Here is a 27,646-nt window from a genome sequence, read left to right on the forward strand (position 1 = left end):
TGATGGCCTGCAGATAGGATAGGATGGGAAAAAGTAAAGAGATTCCAGATTTGATTTGAAAGTAGAATCAATTAAGACTTATTGATGTGTTGAGGGATGGGAGGTTTTAAGCATGACTCGCAGTTCCTGGTTGAAGAACGGGGTGGCTAGTGTTGATATGTCCACAGGTGGGGAGAATTGGCCATGAAACCATCTGGGTACTGAGTGGGATAAAAAGTTCCATTTTGTCTGAAATGCTTGTAAGACATCTAGTGGAGATACAGAGTAGGAGTTGACTGTATAGCTCTTTGGCTGAGAAAATTATCTGGGTTAACTATATGAATTTAGATGACATTAATATATGTAAGTCTTTGAACGTAACAGGTTAATTTACCAAGTTGAGGTGATTGAACTTACACGGGAAGAGAAGGATGGGTGAGGTATGCCAAATGAATGAAGAAAGACATTTAGGGGGCCAGATGTTGGCACAGTGGTATAACGTGATGCTCTGCAAGGCAGTCCCGCACAGGAAGGGACCTGGTTCAAGTCTAGAGACCTCCCTGAGTATGCCAGGCCCCTGAGGGCCTGTAATTTAGGGATGATTGAAGACTTGGGGTGGGTCACAATATGAGGACTCTGTTGGCAGATCCTTTCTTTACCCTCACCCTGAAAAAGTCAGTGAATGGACTTTAAAAAGGAAAGCAAGTAAGGGCAGTGACAAGACCAAAGCAGAAAAGACATAGAGCAGTGGACTGTTTAGCCAGTTGTTGAGAAATGGAAAGTGGAGCCGCTGATCAAGGAGCCAGATCCCACATGGTGAGCACAGCCATATCTCTACCCAGTCTGCCTTAGACATGCTGGGCAGCCACATGAGTGCCCGCGATCTAAAGGACTGGAGGAAGGGGATCACGGCGTGACCTGGCCTTGTGAAGAATGCTCCTCTCTCACTGTCACTCTCGCCTACACATGCACAGCCAAATGTGCTATCACAGGGACCAGCAGATGGCATACTGGTTGTGTCGCTGAACTTCCACGTAGTTGACTGTGGTTTGAGTCCTGGGCCTGGCAGCTTAAAACTCATGCTGGGCACATGTGTATGCATGTCTAAAAGCCCAAGAGGAGAATGGAGGAGAAGGGACTGTGACCTGGTCATCCCCCAGGGGCGGGGGAGGAACAGGTGATTTCTCACTTTCTGTCTGTCTCTCTGCCTCTCTCCAGTGAGCACACACGCCCTGTAGCAAAAATCTCTCAAAAAAAATAGAAGAGATACAAGTGTGCTATCGTGAATAAAGGAGAAAACCCTTTTTGTGTGTACAATAGGAGGGAGTTGCGTTTCGAGTGTCCTCCCAGGCTGAGCATTGGCTGCCCTTTGTGCACTGTGGCTCCAGGGAGCAGCGTCTGTGAGCAGTCTTAGGTCTTCACATAAGAGCAGGCAGCACTTCTGTGAGCTTCCTGGATTTATATGGTGAAACAAAGACTTTCTATAACTCTTGGGGCAGTTACACTGGTTGTGTATCATGAATGAATAGTAAAAGGTGGTGGTGGAAACTGGCCCACGCCATCAGAACTGTTATGACAGGGTTGTGTGATAAGGTCTCAGCTCCCATCTCCTCGGCTCCACGAGAGTGCTGAGCAGTGGACTTCCCCTAACCCATCAAGAACTATCAGTCTGGAGCCCTGCTCTTGCCATCCATCACACCTCACAGTCCACTTTGCAGGGCCTGCTGTAAACATCCCATCAACCTATGTTCTTTGGCAGAACAAAGTTAGAAGCCAACTGAGGAGGCTGGGAACCTTTCCAGTCAAAGAACAAAGCACTGTGAACGTGAATGGGGCCAAGAGGTTACACACACCCATTTGAAAAATTTCTACTCTCCAGAGCTGAAAGAGTTGACACCTTTCCAAAATGACCCCCTTCAGCCCCTGACTAGCTAAGTGGGATCTGGCTAACAGCTAGCATCATCATTCTTTGTCACTAGTAATTGTATCTTGGTATCCCTTCAGTAATACATCTCTGTTTGTGCCTAATAGCTTCGCGTGCTTTGAAGTATATATGTATATTTAATTCTGTGATTCCGTGTGTGCATTTTTAACCGAGAACCAAGGGACTATTTATAAGTTGAGCACTTCCTGAGTGCTGATTCTGCCTCTTTGAACATTTCACAGAAATGAAGATGCAGTCCATCAGATGGCCGTGGCTCCCTTCCCATTGCCTTCAAGCTCCCCATCTTCCATTGAGGTAAGGTTGCTCCAAATCAGTTCTTAGAATTAGGTGGATTTGTCATGCTCATGTTTTCCAAACAATGACTTTTTAAATTTTTAGATAGTACTTGGTGTTGCAGAGTCATAGACTTGATTAGTTAGGCAATTTCCTTGACTAAAACAAAAAGTATTTAAGGTATGATTATAAAGTACAACAGTGTTCAACACACATATCAGAACTTAGCTAGGGGCCAGCAGATGGCATAGCAGTATGTCGCTGGACCCACATGGCTAACTGCGGTTTTAAACTCACACTAGGTGTGTGTGTGTGCATGCCCAGGATTCTGGGAGAAGAATGGAGGAGAAGGGATTGTGGTGAGGCCACCTTTCCTGGGAGGTGATTTCTCACTTTCCCTCTCACTGTTTCTGTCTCTTGCTCCCTGGCTACAGCACAATCCCTTCTCCTCCATTCTCCTCTCAGGATTTTGGGCATGCACTCACCCATGCCTAGTGTGATTTTCAAGCTGCCAGATCTCTACTATAGCTGGCCATGTGGGAGTCCAGCACCTTCATCACCACGCCACCTGCTTGCCCCAGAAAGTTTTTCTTTCTTATGATAGAATTATACCCCTTTCTTTATGATTTTAAAATACTTTAATACCTGTGATCACAAGTATCTTTAAATAATTAATTACTTTCATCTATTAATGGAGAAATCTTTTTTTTTTTGGAGAGGTTTTTTTTTTGGTTTTGTTTTGTGTTTTGTGTTTTTTGTTTGTTTGTTTGTTTGTTTGCTATAGGATGCTTGCACTCACCAGAAAGACACAGAGAGACAGAAAGCAAGAAGTCACCCCCCCGGGGGGATGGCAATGCTGTAACCCCTTCTCCTCCATTCTCCTCTTCGGATCTTGGATGCACACACATGCCCAGTGTGAGTTTGAGCCGCTGGGTCCGGGACTCAAACCGCAGTCAACTACATGGGAGTCCAGCAACATAGCCATTGCACCAACTACTGGTCACCTATGGAGAAGTCTTTAGTATAGGATTGCTATGACTTTTAGAGTTGTTGATGGGTAGACAAACATAAGATAGATAAGTGGATGAATGGTTAGGTAGGTGGATAGATATAGAGCTGTGTAATTAGTTTGTCTTCCCAGCTGAGGGAACATTTATTCTCCTCACATAGCAATATGTACTTATTGATTATAATCAAACAATACCGAGTTATTAGAAGGATAGTTAGTTGTCCATTCCTCACCTCCCTAAGAAAGTAAATGTTTTCTGTTTAGTATCTTTCCATACATTTTTCTTTGCCTCCACAACAAAAATAAATAGCCATAAAGAATGTCTCTTTCAATGAAATTTTGATTATAAAATGCACATTCTTTCAACAAGTATTCGGTTAATGTGTATTATGTGTCAGGAAGTGTTTTACATGTTGCAAATATAGGTATAAATAAAACAGGTAGGGCTCTCTCCAGGAGCGAAAGGTAACAAATTAACCAAGAAATAAATAAACCAAGAGAAAGGCCAGCAGATGATATAATGGTTAAGGTACTGGATTCCCACAGAGCTGACCATGGTTCGAGTCCCAGACCCTGCAGCTTCAAACTCATGCCAGGCCTGGGTGTGTGTGTAAGTGTGTAACCAAAATTACAAGAGGAAAATGGAAGAAAAAGGATTGCAGCATGGCCATCCCCCTAGGGTGTGATTTCTCAATTTCTCTCTTTCTCTCTCTCTCCCTCTCTCCCCCCCTCTCTCCATCTCTCTCTGTCTCTCTGAGGAGCACATATGCTCTATAGCAAAATAAATAAATAAATAAATAAAAATCTCAAAAATAAATAAACCAAGAGAATTACAGTTGGTGGTCAGTACCTTCAGAGAATTACAATAGGGAGTATAGTGACCACTTCTATTAGTTAAAGGGAAAGTCTCTTGGACAAGGTGAAATTTAAGCAATATCAAGATGATGACAAGGAGGCAGAAATGCAAAACTAAAGAGAAAGAACCCCCTCAGCAGAGGAGAGAAAAATAGTTCTCCGTGAAGAATGAGCTGGGGGGGGGGGTTCATGGCTAGGAACATATAGAGAACTGGAATATGGGGGGGAGAGAGGCTTTATAAATCAAAGTAACATGCAAGGGAAGCCACTGGGAAGTTTGTTTTTGTTTGTATTTTTAATTCAAGATGGAGCACGTGCATACACATGTAAGAGGGGGAGAGGAGCACCCTCACAGGGTCTGGTCATGCTGTCATCTCCTCCCTTCGGTCCTCTAGCCTGTTGATCTTGGGCATTCATGCCTCTGCCCAGCACCTTCTAGTCTGACCAGGCCAGGGGTTTGAGCTATCGTCCGCCATGTAAGACTCGGCCTGTCTTTAGCAGCCCATGAAGGTGGCCCACCTACGAAGTTTTAAACAGACAAGTAAGGTGATAAGGTCTAGTTTGGAAACCTTCTTAATATAGATTTCTGGGCCAGCCCATGGCCTAATGGTTAAAGGAGCCAGATCACATGATTCAAATCCTGGCCCCAGCAACTTGAAAAACACACCAAACGCTCGTGCATATATGCCCCAAATTTCAGCAGAGTGGAGAAATGGAAGAGCAGGAATTGCTGTGTTTCTATTGGGGGGTGCTTTCTCCTCCTCTCTCTGACAAGTACACATGCCTTCTGGCAAAATCTAAAATACACACACACACATATGCATGTATGTATTCATTCCTCTACTATCATCTCCAGGCCAATAAATGGCCACGGGTTGCCTTCAGTGGTTGACCTCTGTTTTCCCTGGTAAGTATGTGGGGTGGTGAAGGTGAAGATACCTTTTATTTTGTAAATCTATAACCTGATTTTAAGCAAATAGTGGGAAATCAGAGACCTTTTCTATATCAACTTCTTATTGCCTACAGCTCAACTATCTTTCATATTTTGGGTTGGCATATTCTGGCATCTAGGTAGAGAATGGACAGTAGGAAGTAGAAATACAATATGCCAGAAGGAGAAGTCCAGGTGAGACCTGAATGTGGCTTGGATGTGGCCTTGGAAACGAAAGTGATCAGATTCTTCATCTTTTGGAAGTTGAAAGAAAAGGGAATCACAGATCAGCCTAGACTTTTGGCTTAAGCAGCTAGGTGGGTTACGGTGGCATTTGTTAGTCTGTTAAAGGATAGTTATTCCTCAATGGAGAGGTGGAAATGTTACTTTTTTGCTTTTGCTTACTATAGTAATGGTGTGTGTGTGTGTGTGTGTGTGTGTGTGTGTGTGTATGTGTGTGTGTGTGTTTATGTGTTTGCAATAGGGTATGTGTGCTCACCAGAGGGGGGAGGGATGAGAAAGCAACTCCCAGTGAGATGGCCATGACATAATCCTTTCTCCTCCATTCTCCTCTTGGGATTTTGGGCATGTGCATATATGTGTCCAGAGGTCTTTATTTTATTTATTGGGTTTTTTTTGAGCTGCCTTGTCCAGGACTTAACCACACCGTGGGCCATGTGGGATCTAGCCACCTTAGCCACCATACCACTGGCTGGCATAAATCTTATTTAATCTTAATCATGCAGTCATGCCTCATGGAGGAGTCTCTCTCCTTTTCTCCCTCTCTCCTCTTCCCCTTTCTCCCTCTCTCCCTCTCTCCTTCTCTCTCTTCAATGAGTGCATACACCCTCTGGCACAATTTTTTTTTTAAAAGACAGATTTTTGCTTGAAGGTATTGTATTCACCAGAGACACAGAGAGACAGAGAAAGTGAGAAATCACCCTCTAGTGGGGATGGCCATGCTACAATCCCTTCTCTATTCTCCTCTCAGGATGTTGGCCACATACACACATGCACTCAGTGTGAGTTTCAAGCTGCCGGGTCCGGGACTCGAACCACAGTTGGCAATGTGGGAGTCCAGCACCATAACCACTATGCCACCTACTGCCGGCCCCAGCACATTTTTTTTTAAAGTGAGAGGTGTCCTTTGTTTTTTGCGATGTCACCTGTGCCTTATTGAAAAAGAAGGACCCATTTCTCTCTTTTATTATTATTTTGGAGGGGGAGTGAAGCATGGATGGGGTTTACCACATGTATTCACCAGAGAGAGAAAGAGAAAGGGAAAGTGAGAAATCACCCCTGATGGGAGATGGCCATGGTTCCATCTCGTGGTCAGCCATGTGGGAGAACAGCACCTTAACCACCATGCCACCTGCTGGCCCTGGGACCCTTTTCTAAATGGGTTTCCCAGTTAGGACTATTCCTCATATTTCCCTCATTATCTCAGTGTTTTAAGAATGTGGTCTGTGGGAGCCAGCAGTTAGCGTAATGGCTATGTCGCTAGACTCCCACGTAGTTGACCGCGGTTCGTGTCCCGGACCCGGTGGCTTAAAACTCACGCCGGGCGCGTGTGCGTGAGTGCCCAAGATCCCGAGAGGAGAATGGAGGGGAAGGGACTGCGGCGTGACCATCCCCCCTGGGGGGTGATTTCTCGCTTTCTGTCTCTCTGTCTCTCTCTGTCTGTCTGGCGAGCGCATGTGCCCTACAGTGAAAAATCTCTCAAAAAAAAAAAAAAAAAGAATGTGGTCTGTAGGACCAGCAGATGGCATAATGGTTACGTCACTGGACTCCAACATAATAGACCACAGTTCGAGTCCCAGACCTGGCAGCTTAAAACTCACGCCAGTTGTGTGTGTATGCCTGCCCAAGATCCCAAGAGGAAAATGGTGGAGAAGGGATTGCAGCATGGCCATTCCCCCCTGGGGGATGATTTCTCACTTTTTTGTCACTCTTTCTCTCTGTCTCTCTGGTGAGTACACGTGCCCTATACCCTATAGCAAAAATCTCTTAAAAAAAAAAAAAAGTCTGTAAGCACCACACTAAATATATAGCTTTTGTAGGACTGTCATATTTTCTTCTTAAGCATGGAATTCCAGTGCCTAGTACATAGTATTTGTTTCAAAAACGTTTTTGAATAAATGAGAGCTGGCTCCATGGCATAGCTGTGATACCTTGTTCAAAGGGAAACTGGATCCCAAGTGACAACTACAGTTTGAATCCCTGGCCCAGTCAGCTTGAAAAACGCTAGGCATACGTATGAGTGTCCAAGGTCGGACCAGATGAGGGACAGAGGGAGGGGATCGTGGTATGGCCAGACCCTGTGGAAGGTGCTCATCTCGCTCTCGCATGTGCACATGCACACACTCTGTCATAAATAAAGGGCAAAATATTTGCTGAATAAATTAATGGCAGGAATCATAGTTTGGATTTTCTACTGTACCCTTGATGCTTTATTGTAATGTTGAATAATGATTTCTTATTGATTCAGCTATTCTGCTGCTCTTTACCAAATACCTACCCACTTTGTAGAGAAATGAAGATTAATTACAGTATCCACACTTGGAGAGCATACAGTATTATAGGAGAAATAAGATATATACAAGGGGATTTCAAAAGGCTTATGGAAAAAATGAACTTAAAGTATGAGCTTATTTTGGAGCAATTTTTAAAGTCAATGCATAATTGTTTCATGATGTATATTTCCCATGAATTTTTTGAAAAATCCTTCATTGTATATATTACTGAAATACAAGGTGCCCTAAGAAATAAAAATAAAGCTTCAGAAGATGAACAGTACTTTCTGGTAGGGAATCAACTCTTTCTGATGGGTAGATCAGATTTTAAAACATGTTTATGGTCAGATAAAAATGTAGGGATAGGGCCAGAAGGTGGCATGGAGGTTACAGCAGCTGAATCTCACAAGGCCAACAGAATGGTTCAAGTCCTGGATCTAGTGGCTTGAAAATCACACTAGGTGCATGCAGGTGTGTGACCAAAATCCCGGGAGAAGACTAGAGGAGAAGGGATTGCAGCGTGGCCATCCCCCCAGGGGTGATTTCTCACGTTCCTCGTTTTTCTCTGTCTGTTTGCCTTCCTCTGGTGGATGCATGCACCCTACAGCAAAGAACTAAAAAGATAAGTAAATAAAAGAATGTAGGAGTAGCACAGAGACATAGAAGAAAATGTGAAAATGGGGAGGAAAGCATAAGGGAATATGAAAGGAAATAATAGAAAATGAGCTTCAAAAAATAAACCGAGGTCAAATAAGAAAGACTTGAATTTAAATCTCAGGAGGTTTGAAGTCCACGTTTTAGGCCGTTGGAGTTGTTGAAGGCAATTTGAACAATGGAATGGCCTGATCAAGGCTCTACTTGAGGTAGATCGGTCCAATAGCAGCTTAAAGATATCTTGAAGAAGGAAACCCAGTGAAGAAGCCATTGCTATGGTCTCCTGCGAGTTACTGAGAACTCAAATGTACTTGAGTTGAAAGACATTTATTCCTTCTTGACAAGACAGCCTGGATCCTTTCCAGTATCTTTATATAAGCAAGAAACTTCTTTTTTTTTTTTTTTTTCCAGAAGTCTTGTTGTTTGAAAGATGAAGCAAGATGAAGCAGGCCTCAGAAAGAACAGAGAGGTTGATTACACAGGGAGTTCTGTTTGCATAATTTCCATTTCATCTTTAATTGTGCACTGCCTTTCTGGCATTCTGAGTAGCCTAGTAAATATGCTCATGATTGGGGGTAGAAGAAAGAAATTCAGTTTGCAGAATCTGGTAAACATAGTTTTACAGAAAGAAATATTTTTTTAAATTTAGGCTGGCAATGAGACTAATAAATCATGTTGTGTTTTTCTTGAAAAGAGCATTAGATTTAAGAAATATGAAGATGACAACATTTAAACTAATGTAAGTTTTATTTTGAAAAAAAAGTTTTCATTATATCAAGGAGGTATAGCTTCATTTTTAATTTACTTAGTAGCATCTTAAGTCAATTAAAAGGAAAACGATAGTATATACATACTAATATACTCTTTGAACATGTTAAGTGAGGAAATTGGCTAGGGAACAACAAATTCAGAACATTTATCCAATCAGAAACGTTTTTCCAATTCACAGTAATATCCTTAATGAGTAGGACTTTTATTACTTGTCTACTCTCAAATAAAACATCATTCTTATTGCCAAGGTTCTCACTGTCCAGGTAGAAGAACACTATGGAGAGCTAGTAGGTATGAAAACAATAAAGTATAAGAACAAAATAATAACCATCATTGCTTTATGTGGAAGATTTTGGAACTTCCTGGAGATTCACCTCAGCAGGGCTTGAACTCCTTGTCTTCCCAGGGTTTTGGTGAAGGCCCTGTATAGTCATGGGGCTTGCTTCCTCCATTTGTTCATCTATAAAACACAATTGCTGTAGAAGCTATGATCTTCATGGGGGAAAGTCGTCCTACTTGAGCAGGCTGGGCTGAACAGGCGCTTTGGACAGGTGCATGGAGGATCAGCAGAGAGGAAGGGGGCACTCAGCCCTCCAAATTAGCTGAGTCACCTGGGGTGTCAATAGGCCACCATCCGTCAGCCAGATGGTCCTCAAACCACTAAGATACACTTGTGCTTGAGAAGTCACGCTGCTGACCTATTTTCTCTTTTAGTCTCTGTTTGCTAAGCCCCTGGGGAGTGGAGCAGTTTGAAGGCTCCTTGCCACACGATCATCCTGTTCTCAGAACAGAATCTGTGCTTTATTTTTCCATGAACACTCTTAAAAATTTATCTCTCCTAGAAAGCTGACCACTCTCAATCCACTCCCTTTTTGCCTGATTCGCCCCTCCATCTAGAGTTGGCCACCTGGGATCCAGCTGCTATAACCACTAGCCCATGGAGGCTAATGTAAGGTCAAGCATTTAGTTACCAAGAGTATGGCCGTGTTTTAACCAGCTTTGAATCCTAGATCTACCTCTTACTAGCTAGGAATTTAAAATGAATCACTTTTCTCATCCATAAGTTAGAATAAGAAATACTTACCTACATAGGATTTTTAGAGAGACTACATGAGACAGTGCAGGAATAAAGAAACTGCCTCGGGGTCAGCAAGTGGCAAGGTGGTTAAGGCACTGGACTCCAACATGGCTGACTGTCGTTCAAGTCCCTGATCTGGCAGCATGCTTTCTCTCTCTCTCTCTCTCTCTCTCTCTCTCTCTCTCTCGGGTGCATGTGCCCTATGGCAAAAAAATTTTTTGGAGAGGTTTTTGCTATAGGGCATATTGCACTCACCAGAAAAACAGACAGAAAGCGAGAAATCACCCCCCGGAAGATGGCCATGTCGCAATCCCTTCTCCTCCATTGTCCTCTTGGGATCTTGGGCACACACACACATGCGCCCAATGTGAGTTTAAGCCACCAAGTCTGGGACTCAAACCACAGTCGACTACCTGAGAATATGGCAACATAGCCATTTCGCATCTGCTGGTCCCACAATTTTAATTTTTAATAAATTTTTGCTATAGTGTGCATACACTTGCTGGAAAAACAGAAACAGAGAGACAGAAAGCAAGACATCACTTCCCAGGGTAAATGGCCAGGCCACAATCCTTTCTCCTTCATTATCCTCTCATAATTTTGGGCACACAAGCACACATGCCCAGTATGAGTTTCAAGCCACTGGTCTGGGGCTCGAACCCCAGTTGACCACCTGGGAGTGCAGCAACTTAACCACCTGCTAGCCTCGTAAGCAATTTTGAAAAATTGTTCTACATACTTAATATTTGTCTCTGCATACCGATCTATTGGATCATCAGAAAAGTCATGATGCGTTTTTGCATTAAAAAAAAACATAGAAAAATATGGCATAGCTTTTTCAACGACCCAGTATATCTATATGTTATGTGGGGGGTTATTTTCCTGAAAAAAAAAAATTATCCTAATTTCCATTTTTATCAATAGTATGTAAACGTTCCTTTTTCACTATAACATACATCGATACTAACTTTTCTTTTTCTTTTTTTTAAAGAATTATTTATTTATTTCCAGTTGTTATTATTATTATTATTTCATTTGATCAGACAGAGACAGAGAGAGAGAAAGGGAAAGCATGAAAGCAAGCCACCAGGTCCAGGACCTGAACCATGGTCAGCCATGTGGGAATCCAGTGCCTTTAACTACCACGCCACTTGCCGGCCCTGTCTAACTTTTCTTTTTCTATTCGGTTGTCCGTTTGATAGTTGGAAAGACTATTATGGCTCTGCTTTAATTTGCATTCCTTACATTATTAATGAGGTCGAACATCCCAAAATAAACATTTATTTTAAGTTTATTCATTTATTCCATAAGCAAGAGAAACATGGGAGTGAGAGAATGGAGTATCCCCAGTAGGGTCTTCACACCATAGTCCACCCCGGCTTCAGCCAGCTCTGGGTCATGACATGCACGGATCATGGGCACATGTGTACACAGAGTACTCAGGGAGGTCTCCAGATATGAACCAGGAACCTTCCCATGTAGGTCAAGAGCTTCACATTTTATTGCCATACACCTGTCCTGCCGCCTCAAAGCAAAATTTATTTTCTCTACAAACTACTTCACCCAAGTTTGTAGTAAGATAGTAGTGATTTAAATTAAAAATCCAAATAAGTACAGTGTAGATGCTGCTTTTATCAACCGTATTCCACTCTTATACCCACAGAAAGTAAGGAAGCTTCCAGTTAATATAATTATAACATTTAATATGTACTTTAGTTCAATTGAGGAGATGCCTAACATGTTTTAGAATTTTAATGGGGCTTATTATGACCAGATGTCTCATTTATGTCAAATACATATTTTTAGGACTCTTTAGGGGAAAAAATTAAGAAAAAGAAGTATTCCATTGGTTCAACCAGTATTTGAGTGGTTTTTATGTGCCGGGCACAGTGCCAGGTCATTGGTTTCAAAAGTAAGTTAAACATGGGGCCAGCAGATAGCATATCGGTTAGTCACTGGACTCCCACATAGCCAACCACGGTTTGAGTTCCAGACCTGTTGGCTTGAAACTCACATCTGATGCTTCTGCGTGCATGCCCAAGATCCCAGGAGGAGAACGGAGGAGAAGGGATTGTGGCGTGGCCTTCACCCCTCAGGGGGGATTTCTCACTTTCCCTCTCTCTCTCTCTTTCTCTCTCTCTCTGGCAAGCACACACACCCTAGGGTAAAAAACAAAATGATAATAGTAACTTAAACATAGCCTTTTACCTCAAGCAGTTCAGTCTTGTGCAGAAAGTTAACAACTGTTTTGGTGAGAAAGCGGAGGTAATAGATTAGCTTACTATTGGGTCATTGGAAAAGTCATGGACATATTTTTCTGTTTTTCAAAAATGTGTCATGACTTTTCTAGTGACTCAATTAAACTGTCTAAGCAGTGAGGAAATCTACTAGCGCTCATTAGAAATTAGGTGAAGATGGGGCCAGCAGGTGGTGTGGTGGTTAAGGGCACTGGACTCCCATATGGCTGACCGTGGTTTGAGTCCCGGACCTGGCGACTTGCTTGCAGTTTCTCTCTCTCTCTCTCTCTCTCTCTCTCTCTCTCTCTCTCTCTCTCTCTCTCTCTCTCTCTCCTGTACCCCAAGTCAAAATAAAATTAATGAATTAATTAATTAAGCTAAATTTTTTAAATAATAATTCTTTTTTATAACAAAAGAAGTTAGGTAAAGACAAGGCTGGGTTCCAGGCTTGCTCAATCCAGTTGCCAGTTCTCTCCGTCACTGTTGCTCTGCCACGCAGTGTCAGCTTCATCCTGTGGCTGGCTCCTTTGTTGTTGTGGGATGGCCACTCATGACCATTGGAGCTTCATGATCTCATGTGGATTTGGAAAATATGGAGACTTCCGGTAAATCTCTTAAGATTAAGGAAGAACTATTCCAAAGTCTCCAGCAAACCTCTTTTTGTGTCTTGCTGTCCAAAACTAATAAAAATCCTTTTGTGGCATACCCGTTTCTGACAAAAGTGTTAGCAAAAACAATGGGAGGAACTACAGACAGTCAGAACTACGTCTGGGACAGAGAGTAAGGGCCATCTTTCCAAAAAACCTATCTAGGAGAAGCAGGGATAGATGTGGAAACACACACACACACACACACACACACACACACAGCTTCTGATCGAATGGCTTCTGCAGAGAACAAATATCCACCACAACAAAAGAAAAAAACGATGCTATGATTGCTTGTCTGTACAGTCCAGGGTCATGTGAGTGAAGAATGACATCTCTGCCATTTTCTTTCACTGTCCCGTAGGATCAGAGTGGCACAGACCCTGTCAGTAGTGAGGAGGATGGCAGTCTTGAAGTTCGTATTAAACAATTGCCTGAAAGTGAAAGCTCCAAACTGGTGAGAATCCTGAGTGCTTTTCGCCCTATGTATGTTCTTCTTAGGGCTGTATTTAGATTTTGTACCAGCTCCCAAACAGCCACCTGTTGTATTTGCTTCTCCAGGAATCTTGATATCCAGGCCAGGAGAAGATATTCTACATAGTGAATGACCCGTCCATTCTGAGGGATAGAAGCTCTGTCTCCTTCACATGCACATTATGCTGAGGCTAAAGAAGCATTCTCTCCTTTAAATCTGGTTTAATACTGGACTTTTATAAGGCCAGGCCTGTGCCATTTTAGTATTAGAAGCACCAGAAAAGATGTTGAATGTATCCCATGGATTCATTGCAAAAAGACACATACTTACCCAGGGGCTGGGCACTGGGAGAGAGGCCATTTGAGGCCAGCCGCAGTGGTAATGCAGTGTTTCTTGAGGCTGAAGCCACATGCCAAAGGTCCCGGGTTCACACCCTGAAGTCTTTCTCATAAGAGAAATAAATAATGAGCTCTCTCTTTTGAAAAAAAGAGAGAGGGACCAGCAGATGGCATAAAGGTTATGTTGTTGGATTCCCACGTGGCCAACCACATTTCGAGTTCCTGACCCAGCAGCTTGAAATTCACAATGGGCACGTGTGGAGTGCCTGCCCAAAATCTCAGGAAGAAAATGGAGGAGAATGCAGCATAGCCATTCCCCAGCGGGGAGGGGAGTGATTTCTCCCTTTCTGTTCGCAACTTAGTACTTCTGGAGTTAGACTACAACTTCTAGGGGGAAAATAGGTGGACTTAGTTTTCCCTGTGATTCAAAGAACACGTCATTTCGGAGTGTCAGCTTGGTTTTCTGACAGCCCACAGTTGTTCATTTTACTCCAGAAAGTTTGAGAAATCATCCGTTTGACTTCTTTCAACATTTAGAAACTATTTTGAGACTGCCTCAGAGTTCATATCCTAGCGAGCTGATTCTTTCAGAATGAAGGGAAAGGCTGTTTCACCAAGATTCGAAATTGTAGTGGTCCACTCATGGAAAAACCCTACAGGGGACCAGAGACTCCCAGCATTAAGGAGCCTGGGCGAGCCCAGCCACAGTGCATAAGCAGTTGAGTGCCCCTGCAGAAGGCTGAGGCTGAGGGAGGACCAGGTTTGGATCCTAGACCAACCAAGTTTCAAAACCTCCTTCGTCTAAAAATATAATGCCCTGTTCTTTTTTTTTAGTTTTGCTCTAAGGTGCTTGTGCTTAGAGGGCAAGAGAAAGTGAGAAATCACCCAAGAGGGGATGGCCACACCACAATCCCTTCTCCTCCATTTCTCCTCTCAGGATTTTTGGTAGGCACACACAGGCACCCAGCTGGCTCATCAAGTTATTTTAAGTAGAGCTACCTACCACACATATGCTTTTCCTAACTCACATGTTAGGAAAAAGTTCGTTTTTCCTAAAGAATCATTTATTTAATTTCATTTATTATTATTTTAGTTTACCATAGGGCACATGAGCTCACTAGAAAGAAAGAGAGAGAGAAAACCACCAGGTTCAGGACTCAAACCACAGTCGGCCATGTGGGAGTCCAGCTTCTTAGTCACCATACCACCTGCTGGCCTTGAAAAAGTCTTCTAAAGCAATAGGATTTTTTAAGTAGGAGCCCCCCCCGTTTCATCCACAGAGGCAATGGCAAAAGGAGTGAGGATACTCCCTTCCTTGCCAGGAGAGGCCGGTGGCCTCAGCAAGGCTCACGTGTAGGCTGCAGGCAGAAACCATCTGTTCTTCTCTATCCCAAGTCGCAATTCCAGTGATGCAGTCAGGGTCAAAATGCTAAGGAGACAGGAGACCTGAAGGACTGGAGCCATTTTTAGATAGTATTTCGTACTATATTTCACCAGAAACAACAGGCTTCTCCCAACCCACTGACTGGTGTCCCTCTTTCTCCTTTGTGTTCCCTCGTGTCCCACTTTTCCTTTTTTTCTGTATCCTGAAATTTCTTTGTCACTATTTTCAGTAGAAACAGTGTGTTTTAAGAGACAGAAGATAGCCCAGATTTGGACAACGTATCCAGCACAAATAGAAATGGCGTAGCAGAAAGCGTTGCTAAGGGAGTGGTCTTGGGCCTGTCACTTTACCTCACCTGTTTTCTCATGGGAAGATAGGCGGTAATCAGGGTTTGTGAGGAAACAATTAGAAATCACAGAGAGGTGGATAAGGCAAATAGTCGGTGCTTAGTATGTTCTCTTATTCATTCAAAAAGTATTTGCTGGGGGACCGGCAGTTAGCATAATGGCTATGTCGCTTGACTCCCATGTAGTTGACCGCAGTTTGAGTCCCGGACCCGGTGGCTTACACTAACGCCAGGTGCATGTGCGTGCGTGCCCAAGGTCCTGAGAGGAGAAAATAGGAGAAGGGATTGCGGCGTGGCCATCCCCCCTGGGGAGTGTTTTCTCACTTGCGGTCACTCTGTCTCTCTGTCTTTCTGGCGAGTGCACGTGCCCTATAGCAAAAACCTCTCAAAAAAAAAAAAAAAGTATTTGCTGAATGGCGTCATGTTCTGCACACTGGAGGTACAACAGTGAGCGAAATGTACTAAAATGCCTTCCCTCCTGGGGCTCATACAGATAATACATAAACTAGCAAAATACCAGATCAAACCATATGAAATTGCCAGCTCTGAGGTAGAATTTTGCATGGTTCACCTAGTGTTTCTGAAGTGCTGTCTCATAACTGAGTACTAATCACGGCCAGAGTCTCTGGTCACCGGGACTGTTTCTGTGCCAGGCTGGTGCAAGCTCCCGCGCATTGATTCACATTCCCGGGACCGTCGCTGGATGCGCCTTGTCAGAGGGCAGCGTCTGGTCTACTCGTGCCTTCACTATTTTTACCCTTAGTTTGTGTCAAGACAATTGGAAATAGGAAGCCCTAGCCCACTGAAAGTGTCGTGTTTTTTTCTGGTGGGGACAGATGTCCCACTGGGGACTATGCTGGACCTGACAGGAGTCACCAGGAGAAAAATTCAGGTCTTGCTCTTAGGAGTGTTAGACTAAATTAAATTTGGCCCGAGAAAAACACCATACTCGCGTACTTGAGTTCTTAGGTATGAATCACGTAGGGCTTGAATGAACCAAAAACCTAACTTCTGGGTCTGCTGCTGTACAGAAAGCCAAATCACGGAGTTGTAGCAGCTGTGTCAGTCAGTCACACCTCCAGCTGTTCGGACAGTTCGGACAGGAGACACCGAGCTGTAACCAATCCACTTGTTTCTCTCCCTAACTCCCGTTTCCTGTCACTTTCCTTTTTCTGTCTATTAATGTTATCAGACCATGCAACACTCCCAGAGTTCGTCAGAACCAGTTCTGGGGCTGCCTGATTTGTGAATCATTCTTTCCTCAATTAAACTCTACTAAATTAAATTTGTCTGAAGCTTTTCTTTTAACAGAAGCTTATGATCTAGCGTCAGCCAAGATAATTAAAATTTATATCTGAAAAATCATTCCAAGCAGCAGCATATTAGAGAAAATTTTTAAAAAAAAAGTTCATTGTAACCATTGCTATGTTAATTAAAAATTACTAATTAAGCAAAACAAAATGCTGGCCAGCCATGATAGTAAAGTGGTGATATGATGCTCCGAGATGTTGAAGCTATAGGAAGGTCCCAGGTTGTCATCCCAAGGACTCCTTATACACGCCTGCACGCAAGCCTGTGTCCATGATCCTGGTTGCTGAGGATAAATGTATCACACAATAAAGACTATTCATGGGACCATCAGTTAGCGTAATGGCTATGTCGCTAAACTTCCATGTAGTCGACCGTGGTTCGAGTCCTGGACCCAGTGGCTTAAACTCACACCGGGCATGTGTGCATGTGTGCCCAAGGTTTTGAGAGGAGAATGGAGGAGAAGGGATTGCAGCGTGGCCATCCCCCTGGGAGGTGATATCTCGCTGTCTCTCTGTCTTAAGGCCACATGCCCTATAGCAAAAAAAAAAAAAAAAAAAAGAAAACCTCTCCAACTATAAAGACTATTCATGTTCGGGAGTGCCCTGCCCCACCCCACCCCTCAAAATGAATGAATAAAATTTTAAAAATGTTATATCCACCTTATTAAGGAATTACAGAGGGTTTTTTAGAAGTATGGCCTCTAAGGTGAACTTTTAAAGATGAGAAGGCAGTTGACTATTGAGGTTGTCATAAATTACAGAAGGCTTACCAGGAAAATCAAATGATGTGGATTACGGAGTAGCAAATAGGGACTGAGCTTTTCTAGGGCAATAATAGCGATAGAATTTGAACAGTGTAATCACAGAACTGAAGAAACTATGCTATGAATTATAGATGAATTTACTTATTTTATGCTCAGTGCTCCATAAATCTGTTGATTTATTGGTGGATACACATATACATGAGGCGGTACCTAAGAGAAACTTTACTCCAAAGAGCTATTAAACTACTTCTCCGAGAGTACCAGGGATTTTCAGAGCGAAGACTCAGCCTGGGTCTGTGCATACTCCAGTGCTGTTTCCACCATTCAGCTGTGGTTGGCTTTGGTCCATATCTCAGTAGCGCCCCCCCCCCCCCATATATAGCCAAGGAGGTTATTATACCTTTAGAAAATATTTCATTTCTCTAAAATATTTTTAAAGGAGAAATAGCTTGTTTATAGTCCAAATGATGGTTTGTGAAATAGAGATTCCAACTGTGAGAGACTGGAGGCAGGAATGTGTCTGGAATCTATTTCCGAAGTCTAGGTGAGAGCCTGTTAAGACTATTTTTTAAGTCTTTTGAAGAGAACTTTTTGCAACTGTTTTCACTGAGTTTTGCATTTGCAAAACAGAATTCTACCTATTGCCTTGTTAACTTATTTTTTTACCATCTCAATTTTTTCTTAAATGGCATTTAGTTGGTTCATGATCTTATTCACTCTAATCCCCAATATAGCTCTGTGTAAAAAGTAGAGCTGGAATGATTTATCCCAGATTTATAGATGAGGCTTCAATCTCCTTAGTGAAAAATTGCAAAACTAGAAATCGGACGAGCGGGAACCAATTCTGAAAAGTGATTCCTGGTAGCTTGCTGACATAGAAGTTCATGAATCCCCAAAATATTTATTTTAATCTTTTCCATATAAACCTATGTTTTTATAATGCTTGGAAAATCTGCATGTATATAAAGTGCTCTTCTGAAGCAGTATGGCAAACTATGAAGAGCGCCAACACTGGAGCCAGACTACCTGGATTCTAATCCTGGTTCCACTGTTTCTTAGCAATATAACCATGGGGAAATGACTTAACCCCGCTGTGCCTCAGTTTTTGCATATGTAAGTGGGGAAAGAAACAACGGGGTATTGTAAGAATAAAAGGAGTTGAGAACTATAATGTATTTTTTAGAACCATGCCAGAGCATGCTGTAGTCACCGCTGAGGAGTAAACTGTCATTAATGATGTTGTTGCAATTCTGATTAAGCATTAAGGGTTAACAGTAGAAGGATTAGCTTCTCTTTTTTTTAGTTTTTGCTATAAGGTGCATGTGTTCACGAGAGAGAGAGAGAGAGAGAGAGAGAAAGAGGAGAGAGAGGGAGAGAGAGGAGAGAGAGGGAGGGAGAGAAAGAGGAAGGGAAAGTGAGAAATCACCCCAAGAGAGGGTGGCCACACTGCAATCTCTTCTCTTCTGTTCTCCTCTCAGGATTTTGGACATGCATGCACATATGCCCTGCGTGATTCTCAAACTACCATGAAGCTGGCCATGTGGGATCCAGCTCCTTAGCCTCAGTGCCACCTGCTGCCCCGAAGGATTAGCTTTTCTGAGTGAAGCATTAGGGTATCACTTGGAAACTCAAAGTGAGTTTTTCAACTGAAAAATTGCTATTTGCTAATATATTAGTCAGGGTTCTACAGAGAAACAGAACCAATGGGATGTATAAGTATTTGAGAGGAGGTTTATTAGAGGCCTTCTATAAACTGGAGAGCCAGGAAGCCAGTAGGGTGAAAACCAGGAGACGCGGCAAGGCCCAGAGTCCAGAGGCCTGAGAACCTTGAGTTTTGATGTTCAAGGTCAAGAGAAGGTAGTGTCCCAACTTCAGAAAAAAACAGAATTCACCTTTCCTCTGCCCTTTGTTCTGTCCGGGCCCTCTGCAAATTGGAGAGTACTTTCCCACATTGGCAGATGAGGGCACATCTTCTTCACTCAGTCTAGTGATTCCGATGCCAGTTTCTTCAAGAAAAATCCTACAGACACAATCATGAATAATGTTCTTTTTTGTATTTTGCTAGAGGTCACATGTGCTCGTCCGAAGAGAGAGACGAACAGAGAGGAAGTAGAAAGCACTACTCGTGCTTTTTCTGGGATTTGGGGCACGCAAGCACACATGCCCAGTGTGCTTTTCAAGCCACCAGATCCAGGATTCCAACCACATAGTTGGCCATGGGATTCAGTTGCTTTCACCACCATGCAACTGGCTGGCCCATAAATAATGCTTTAACAGCTATTCTAACTATTCCTAATCCAGTCAAATTAACACCGAAAATTAACCATCACAGCTAGTAATAATAACAGAACATATTTATTGGATGTGTCAAGCATTATCCTAAGCTCTTTGTACATATTATCTCACTCACATAACATTCGTGAGGTGAGTTGTAATATCATTGCAGTAAGAGATGAGGCCCTGAAACATTAAGTGTGTTGGCTAAAATCACCTAGGGAAGCCCGTATCCAGATGGGAGGCTGCATTCTACACCACTCCAGGATACTGCCTCTCTGAGAGATACAGACATCGAACAAAACAAAGCCAAAGAATGACCAGAAAGGGCTGGCCCCGTGGCCCAGAGGTTAAAGGAAGCCAGATCCTACATGACCAACCACAGTTTGAATCCTGCAGGCTTGAAAAATATGCTGAGCATGGGTACGTGTGTGCTGAAATCCTGACAGGGTAGAAAAGTGGAGGAGTAGGACCTACAACATGGCCAGGCCCCACTGGGGGTGCTTTCTCGCACTCTTCTTTCTGTCTCTCTCTCTCTCTCTCTCTGGCAAATGTATACACCCTCTGGCAATTAAATAGAGAACATTTTTTAAAAATAATAAAAATCTAGAAAATTAGAGCAGGATCTCATTTTCATTCCCTTTGTCTATATCTTTAACATAGAAAACTGACCTACGGCTAGCCGGATGGTATAATGCTTAAGGTGGTTAGATCTCGTGTGTCTGACTGCACAGTTCAAGTCCCAGACCCAGCAGCTTGAAAACCACACCAAGCATGTGTATATGCATGCCCAAAATCCTGAGAGGAAAATGGAGGAGAAGGGGAATGGTGTGGCTATAAACCCTGAGGGGTGCTTTCTCACTTTCTCTCTCTCTCTCTCTCTTTCTGTCTCTCTCCAGCGAACACATGTGACCTACAGCCCCCCAAAAATATATATAAACAGTGAAATATGCATACATTTGTCTTTTATATATTTTACACTGATAAGAGATGTTTCATGAAGTGATGGAAACCAAAAATTTTCCAGAAGCTAGCCTGTGTTAGTCATTTTCGTACTGATTATCTTATTTAACCCAGTGATGCAAATATTAATAATTCTGCTTTACTGAAAACAACAACAACAATGCTAGGGGTTGACCAATTTGTTCCTAAGATCCCACAGCTGGGAATTGGCATGGCTAGTACTCAAGCGTAGCCCTATTGCCTCTCAAGCCCATCCACAGTGTAGTCCACATAAATAACCTTCCTTAAAAGAGAATTATTATTCTGTGATCTGTTTAAGCAGCAGATATTAATCAAGAGCCCCTTACGTGTTATACACGGTGTTATGTGCAAAGGATTCAGCGATGAGCAAAACTCCGAGCACTTCATCAATGGCTTGAGACGTGCCAGGACAAGTGCTCACATCAGTCTGTTGTCTTCAGCTGAGTGATGTGGGAAAGAGGGTGTGAGAGAAGAAAAGGAGGAGGCAGTACAGCTTTCTTATAAGTAGCCAACCCTGGCGCTTGCCCTTGCCTTTAGATCTCTCTCTCTCTCTTTTTTCTTAGCAGTTTTTAATAAAAAAGGGATATAAAATTATCTCACTCCTGAAACTTGTCAATTGTTTCTTCCTTATATTTGTCCTTTTCCTTTCCTACTTGGTGAGACTTGGCTTTCCACTCTTTTTGCGGCCTTTGCCCAGTTTTAGTCTAGCGATAACTGCCTTGCTGTGGGGGAATGCCCACATGGACCGTGGTGCCATTAGCCGTTTCCCGCTGCACCCGCTCAGTGTAGATGACGCATTTCTTCCTGTAAACTTGGACTGCGTTGCCAACTTGCTCACCTTTACAGTGTCCTCCCACAACCTGAACTTCATCATCCTTTTGGATGGGCATAAATCGCATGTTGTACTTCTGTCTTAGCTCTTTGCAAAGGGGAGAAGACATCATCCTCCCACGGATGTGGGAAGGTGCATTGAAATGCTTTTTATGGTTCTTACTTTGGCCCGAAGTCATTAAAGGACTGAATTTCATTTTGGACGCTGCAGCTCCAGCAATGGTCGAAAAAGACCTGTCTTTAGATCTCAAATCATAACTTTCTGCATTGATATAAAGCCAATTGGCCTTTTCTTTTATTCTTATCCATTTCTTTCTCCATGCTATGATAGTTACTAATAGTAAAATAATTTAAAAGCAACAAGTTTAAAACAAAATAATGAAGATAGGGCCAGAAGGTAGTTAAGATGCTGGATCCCCACATGGCCAACCGCGGTTCAAGTCCCAAACTTGGCAGCTTAAAAATGACACCAGGTGTGTGTGTGTGTGTGTGTGTGTGTGTGTGTGTGTGTCCAAAATCCCAGGAAGAGAATGGAGGAGAAGGAATTGCAGCAGAGCCATCCCCCTGGGGGTGAGGGGATTTCTCACTTTCCCTCTCTCCATCTTTCTCTGGCAAGGATATATGCTCTATAGCCAAAATCTAAAAAGTTAAAAAAAAAAAAAAAAAAAAAGAGAGAGAGAGAAATTTTAAGATAAATAACCCAAGCAAAATAGGAGCTAGGATCTGAATAGGCTTTTTTCCAAAGTTATACAATGACCAGTAAACATATGAAATGCTACGAATGAATTACTCAGGTAATATCACAAGTAGAGTAAAATCTAAACTCTGATCAAACCTAAGAACTAGAGGTGCTTGGTGCTAAGAAAGTATATAATAAGGGATTTGACCTTGTCAGCATGACTTACTTGGGGACAGTTGGACTGAGTTTTGAAAGAGAAGCTGGTGGAGTAGTCATGTGTCACTTAACAGTGAGGATAATTCCTGAGAAATGTGTCATCGGGCGATTTCACTGTCGAGCAAGCATCGGAGTGTGCTTTACACTAACCCACGTTGTTTGCCTACTAGACGCCGAGACTATCTGGTATAGCCTACAGCTCCACCGTTGTGCGTGGGGTTTAGGTGGCACGTGACTATAATCGAGAATGGGACAAAGAAGTGTTTTCGGCAACCACAGAGCCTCAGGGAGTCTAATGAGCTCAAAGCCTGTGGTTGCCAAACTGGTAAGATAGAAGCAGCTGGAGTGGGCCAAGGAGCCAGGCACGATAAGGGGGTCATCTCTACTGACAGCAGCAAGAAACGTGGCGGACTGGAAGAGGTGACAGGTTCGCTAGAGCTGCAGTGCGGCGACCAGTTTGGTCAGACCCAGAGTGGATGCTGATGGGCTCGGCAGTTGATTGCAGCCTTGGTCAGCAAGAGATGGCTCAACGATGTCTGCTCTTATTTCATCCTTGCAAAGATTGTGTGAAATAAGCGTACTCGACTCTTCAGCAGGGCAGTGTATGTGTTCCCCTGCTAAGTTTCACAGACAGCTGTCAGTAAAGAGTTTGCTTTGCTTGCCGCTCGTATGCAAACCCTCTTCTGTATGTGTTCTCTAGCTTGCCTCTGCGTGCAGGTTTCGAGCTGTTCAAATGGCAGTTGTTACACTCTCTGGGCCTTCAGAACAAGCGTGATCCCGGGCTTGGCCAGCAGCCCAAGATAACCCTACCAGAAATGCCCCACACAGATGTGCCCAGCATTCTTTCCTCATTTTGTAAAACTATGGCAAGAGTATAGTCTGTGTGTCAAATGACATTTGTCATGACAGATCTGAGCAGCCTCAATCACAGTTTACATTTCTCAAAATGGTTCAGTGTCTTGATTTTTTTCTGTCGCTCATGTTTGTCTTTCTTTACTGTTGTCTTTCATTGTGAAATATAATTTCTGACCCTTAGAGCAAGAATAGAAAAATGAAAGTATTCCAGGCATGTGGAGGCAGCCTTCAACCCAATCTCTGTGGAGATATTAGAATTTACAGAATAGCAAGCTGCCCGGGGAAGCATGAATTGTTTCTGGAATTAACTTGTCACTAACCTAAATGAGCTGTGACATGAAAATCCACCCTGCAGCTGACAGTGCATTTTACCATTTCACAGCCCCCACCAGCTGGAGTTCCAGCATTTTAGGGGCACTTTTTGCTGTCTACTTTGATACACTCGACCCATATAAAATTTTCGAGCATACTTGCAGAAGAAGCAGTGTCACGTATTATAGACCGTCTTGTGTCTCCTGATGGACTGGCAGGACTTGCTTTCCCAGGTGAAAAAGGCTGTCAGATACAAATTGTGGGTTCTCAAGTGAACAGACTTAGGTCCTGCCTCTGCCCCTCACCAGCGCTGACCTGGGGAACCGGCTTATGCCGTCTGTCTGCATTTCCACATCCGAAAGTGGAGGAGGAGGAGGCTCACCTATAGCATGTGAATTGAGTATGCTTTTCTATGGGAAACTCGTGGCACAATGCTTGGCAAGCAATAGGGGCTCGGCAAAGACTGGGACGTCAGAACTAAGTCACGACACATTTTTGCTTAGAAAAACACATTGACTTTTCCAACAACCCAGTAGTACCTATCGTTAATACAAATCTTGCCTATATAAAATATAGGTATATCAGAACACTCATTACGTGTTTTCCTAGAACCTTGATGTGTCAAGCGCTAGGAATATAAAGGCAAATAAGACACCGTTTATGTCCGGGACTACCCCATATTCGGTCTAATGCAGAGGTCACGAATTGATCGTGAGGTCAAATCTCACCAAAAGACGTGCCTACACAGTACAGTGTTCAGAACAGGTTGAAGTTCAGTTTTATAGGTAAGGAGACTTCACATAAAAATCTTGGGTTTCCATTTCTGTACCTGTAGTTTTTTACCACCATTCCCTTACCCCAGCCTGCTTCCCTGCTTCCCTCACCCTCAAGTACCCACGTCTGCACCCCTGTCTTCCCCTGGAGACAGAGCTGTAGGCATGCAGCTGTGGGAACACAGGTGTGAAAGCCAAGAAGGAGGCCAGGCCAGATGGTGGAGGCCATTGTGGGTCAGAGGAGGGCCTCACACCAACGGAAGCCTTTGAAGTGGCTTTAACAAGGGATTATAGTGAGCAGATTAGCTTTTGTTTTTAATAATGATTTATTTAATTTTTTATTATTATTATTTAATTTGCTATAGGGCACATGCACTCACCAGAGAGAGACAGGGAAAGTGAGAAAGCAAGCCACCAGGTCCAGGTGGGAATCCAGTGCTTTAACTACCTTGTCACCCACTGGTGCCCACATTTTTTTTAAAAAAAGATCCTTCTGAGGGGCCGATGTGGCATGGTGGTTAAGGCACTGGATATCCAAATGGCCAACCATGGTTTGAGTCCTATACCTTGAGGCTTTCTCTACCTCTCTCTGGTCAAATTGAAGAATAATCAATAAATAAAATTAAATAATTCATTTTTAATTAATTTATTTGTCTATTTATTTGTTGTGATTTTCAAGTCACTGGGTTCGAGACTCAAACTACAGTCAGCCATGTGGGAATCCAGTGCCTTAACCACCACACCATCTGCTGGCCCTTAAATAATTCTTCAATTTAAAAAAAAAAAATTCTTCTGAATGTCCTATGAAGAATGTTAGGAAATGTCAAAACTGAAGCCAAGGGAAAAAATTAAAAAGCTGTTAGAGAAAATGACATAAAAGATCATAGTGGGGGCCGACAGGTGACATGGTGGTTGGGGATGCTGGACTCCCACATGTCCGACCATGGTTCAAGTCCCACACCTGGAGGCTTGCTTGCACTCTCTCTCTCGCTCTCTCCCTCCCTCTCTGGTCAAATTAAAATAAATAAATAAAGTCAAATAAAATAATTATTTTTTTTCTTTTTTTTGGGGGGGGGAGAGTTTTTTTTGTTGTTGTTATAGGGCACTTACGCTCGCCAAAAAGACAGACAGGGACAGAGATACAGAAAACAAGAAATCACTGCCCCACCAAGAAATCACTGCCCCACCCCCCCAGAGGGGATGGCCACACTGCAGTCCCTTCTCCTCCATTCTCCTCTTGGGATCTTGCGCACACATGCACACATGCCCAGCGTGAGTTTAAGCTGCCGGGTTGGAGACTCGAACCATGGTCGACTACATGGGAGTCCAGTGACATAGCCATTATGCTAACTGCTGGTCCCAAATAAAATAATTCTTTAAAAAAAAAAAGTTTATAGTGACCTAAACTGGGGAGGAATACAGACAGATTTCATTTATGTATATAGATGTATATGTTAGAACTGATAGAACTCAGTGATTATGTTGACATCAGAATTGGAGGAGGAAGGAAAAGGCAAGAGTGATTTTCAGATCAGCTGCCTGATTGGTTGATTGATGATATTTACTGAGAAAAGAAATCAGAAGAGCAAATGTGTAGGGGAAGATGACATATTTGCCTTTCTTCAGATGCATCTGTAAGACAGCAAACGATGATTTAACCCCTACTCGTAAGTAACCCGAGCACATAGTTGGAAGGAACTGAGAGAGTAGTAACTCCATCTCTATCATCCCCGTAATGGAAGTATTATCATCTCCATTTTGCAGATGAAGGGCCTGAGTATTTCAGAGGTTTATTAACTTCTTCCAAGACTTAGAACCAGTAAGTGTTGTAGGAAGGATATGAAGCTATATGTTTTTTGGGGTTCTTTTAAGAGAGATTTTTGCTATAGGGTGCATGCACACCCCAGAGAGACAGAAAGACAGAAAGCAAGAAATCACCCCCTGGGGGGATGGCCACACCACAGTCCTTTCTCCTCCATTCTCCTCTTGGGATCTTGGGCATGCACGCACATGCGCCTGGCGTGAGTTTCAAGCCACCAGGTCCAGGACTAGAACCACGATCGGCCAGTGTGAGTCCAGCGACATAACCATTACGCCATCTACTGGCCCCTGAAGCTATATGTTTGATTCACTGACTTTTGAAATATGAAAAAGCAGTGCGAGTTGTAATCCTTTTCAAAGAGGTAGCTAGTATCAACCCATAAAGAAGTTAAAGGTTAGAGCAGTCCATTTTTTTTTTCTTTTAGAGAGAACATAGGCTATAAGTAGAAAAGTCCAGATACGAGTCCCTGTCATACCCCAAAGTTCAAGCTCTTTTGACCAGATCTTCTGGAAAAGTTACTAGACCACATGGCTCTGTGGGCAATGTGTAAAAGAATAACTACATAGGGGGTCCCTCATAAAACCAAATCTACTCAATTTAAAGGACTGCTATTTATTAAGATTTTTAGTATTAAAATGACACTTTTGGTAAGACATTTTGGTAGTAATATGTGGTAGAAGTTAGCTTAGTAATAATAGTTAATAGGGTGGACCCTCTGAAATCACTGATAACCATTTTCTGATATAGAAAGTGGCAAATTCATATGTTCCAACTGAGTATTTCTTTGGTCTTAATTACTTGTCCTCCCTTCCCCCGAAAATGGGAATGTTGCATCTCAGAGTTCTTTGGATAATGTTCTGGTCTGTGAAACCACAGTCAGAAAAATCTACTTTGCTTCATGCTATGTCCCTAGAATCAAGAGTACGTTGCAAATGACTAGACAAGACAGCAAGAGAGGTTAGCGAAAGCTGACTGTGGTTTTAACTGGGGTAAGCAGAAGGTTGATATTGTCACTAATAAAAAAAAAAAAAGAAAATGCAGATTTGTGGGAGAAGATAATGAGTTCAATTTGAAATGTTGACTTTTATTTTTTCTTTTTTCGTTTTTTTTTTTTTTGAAGAGGTTTTTGCTATAAGATGTGTGTGCTTGCCAGAAAGACAAAGACAAAAGGCGAGAAATCACCCCCCTGGGGGGATGGCTATGCCGCAATCCCTTCCCCATTCTCCTCTCCGGATCTCAGGCACGCATGCACACGCGCCCAGCATGAGTTTAAGCCACTGAGTGTGGGACTCGGGAGACCAGCAACATAGCCATTATGTTAACTGCTGGTCCCAACTTGTTGACTTTTTTTTTTTTTTTTTTTTTTGGGGTGTTTTTTTATAGGGTGTTGT

The 27,646-nt window shown here is 42.9% G+C and overlaps 1 protein-coding gene across 5 annotated transcripts in view; it reads left to right on the plus strand.

Moving 5' to 3' along the window:
- PATJ (PATJ crumbs cell polarity complex component) overlaps positions 1 to 27,646 on the plus strand; it is a 385,928-nt gene that overhangs the window by 249,456 nt on the left and 108,826 nt on the right. For 4 of the 5 annotated variants that reach the window (XM_006147509.3, XM_006147511.3, XM_006147514.3 and 1 more), the window contains 2 exons: positions 2,146 to 2,218; positions 13,257 to 13,349. In XM_006147509.3, coding sequence (XP_006147571.1) covers positions 2,146 to 2,218; positions 13,257 to 13,349 — 166 coding nt within the window. The remainder of the gene's footprint in view (positions 1 to 2,145; positions 2,219 to 13,256; positions 13,350 to 27,646) is intronic. The other variant, XM_006147510.3, reaches the window with a different exon arrangement.

This window comes from Tupaia chinensis, unplaced genomic scaffold (genome assembly GCF_000334495.1).
Source record: "Tupaia chinensis unplaced genomic scaffold, TupChi_1.0 Scaffold000215_1, whole genome shotgun sequence".
NCBI lineage: Eukaryota > Metazoa > Chordata > Mammalia > Scandentia > Tupaiidae > Tupaia > Tupaia belangeri.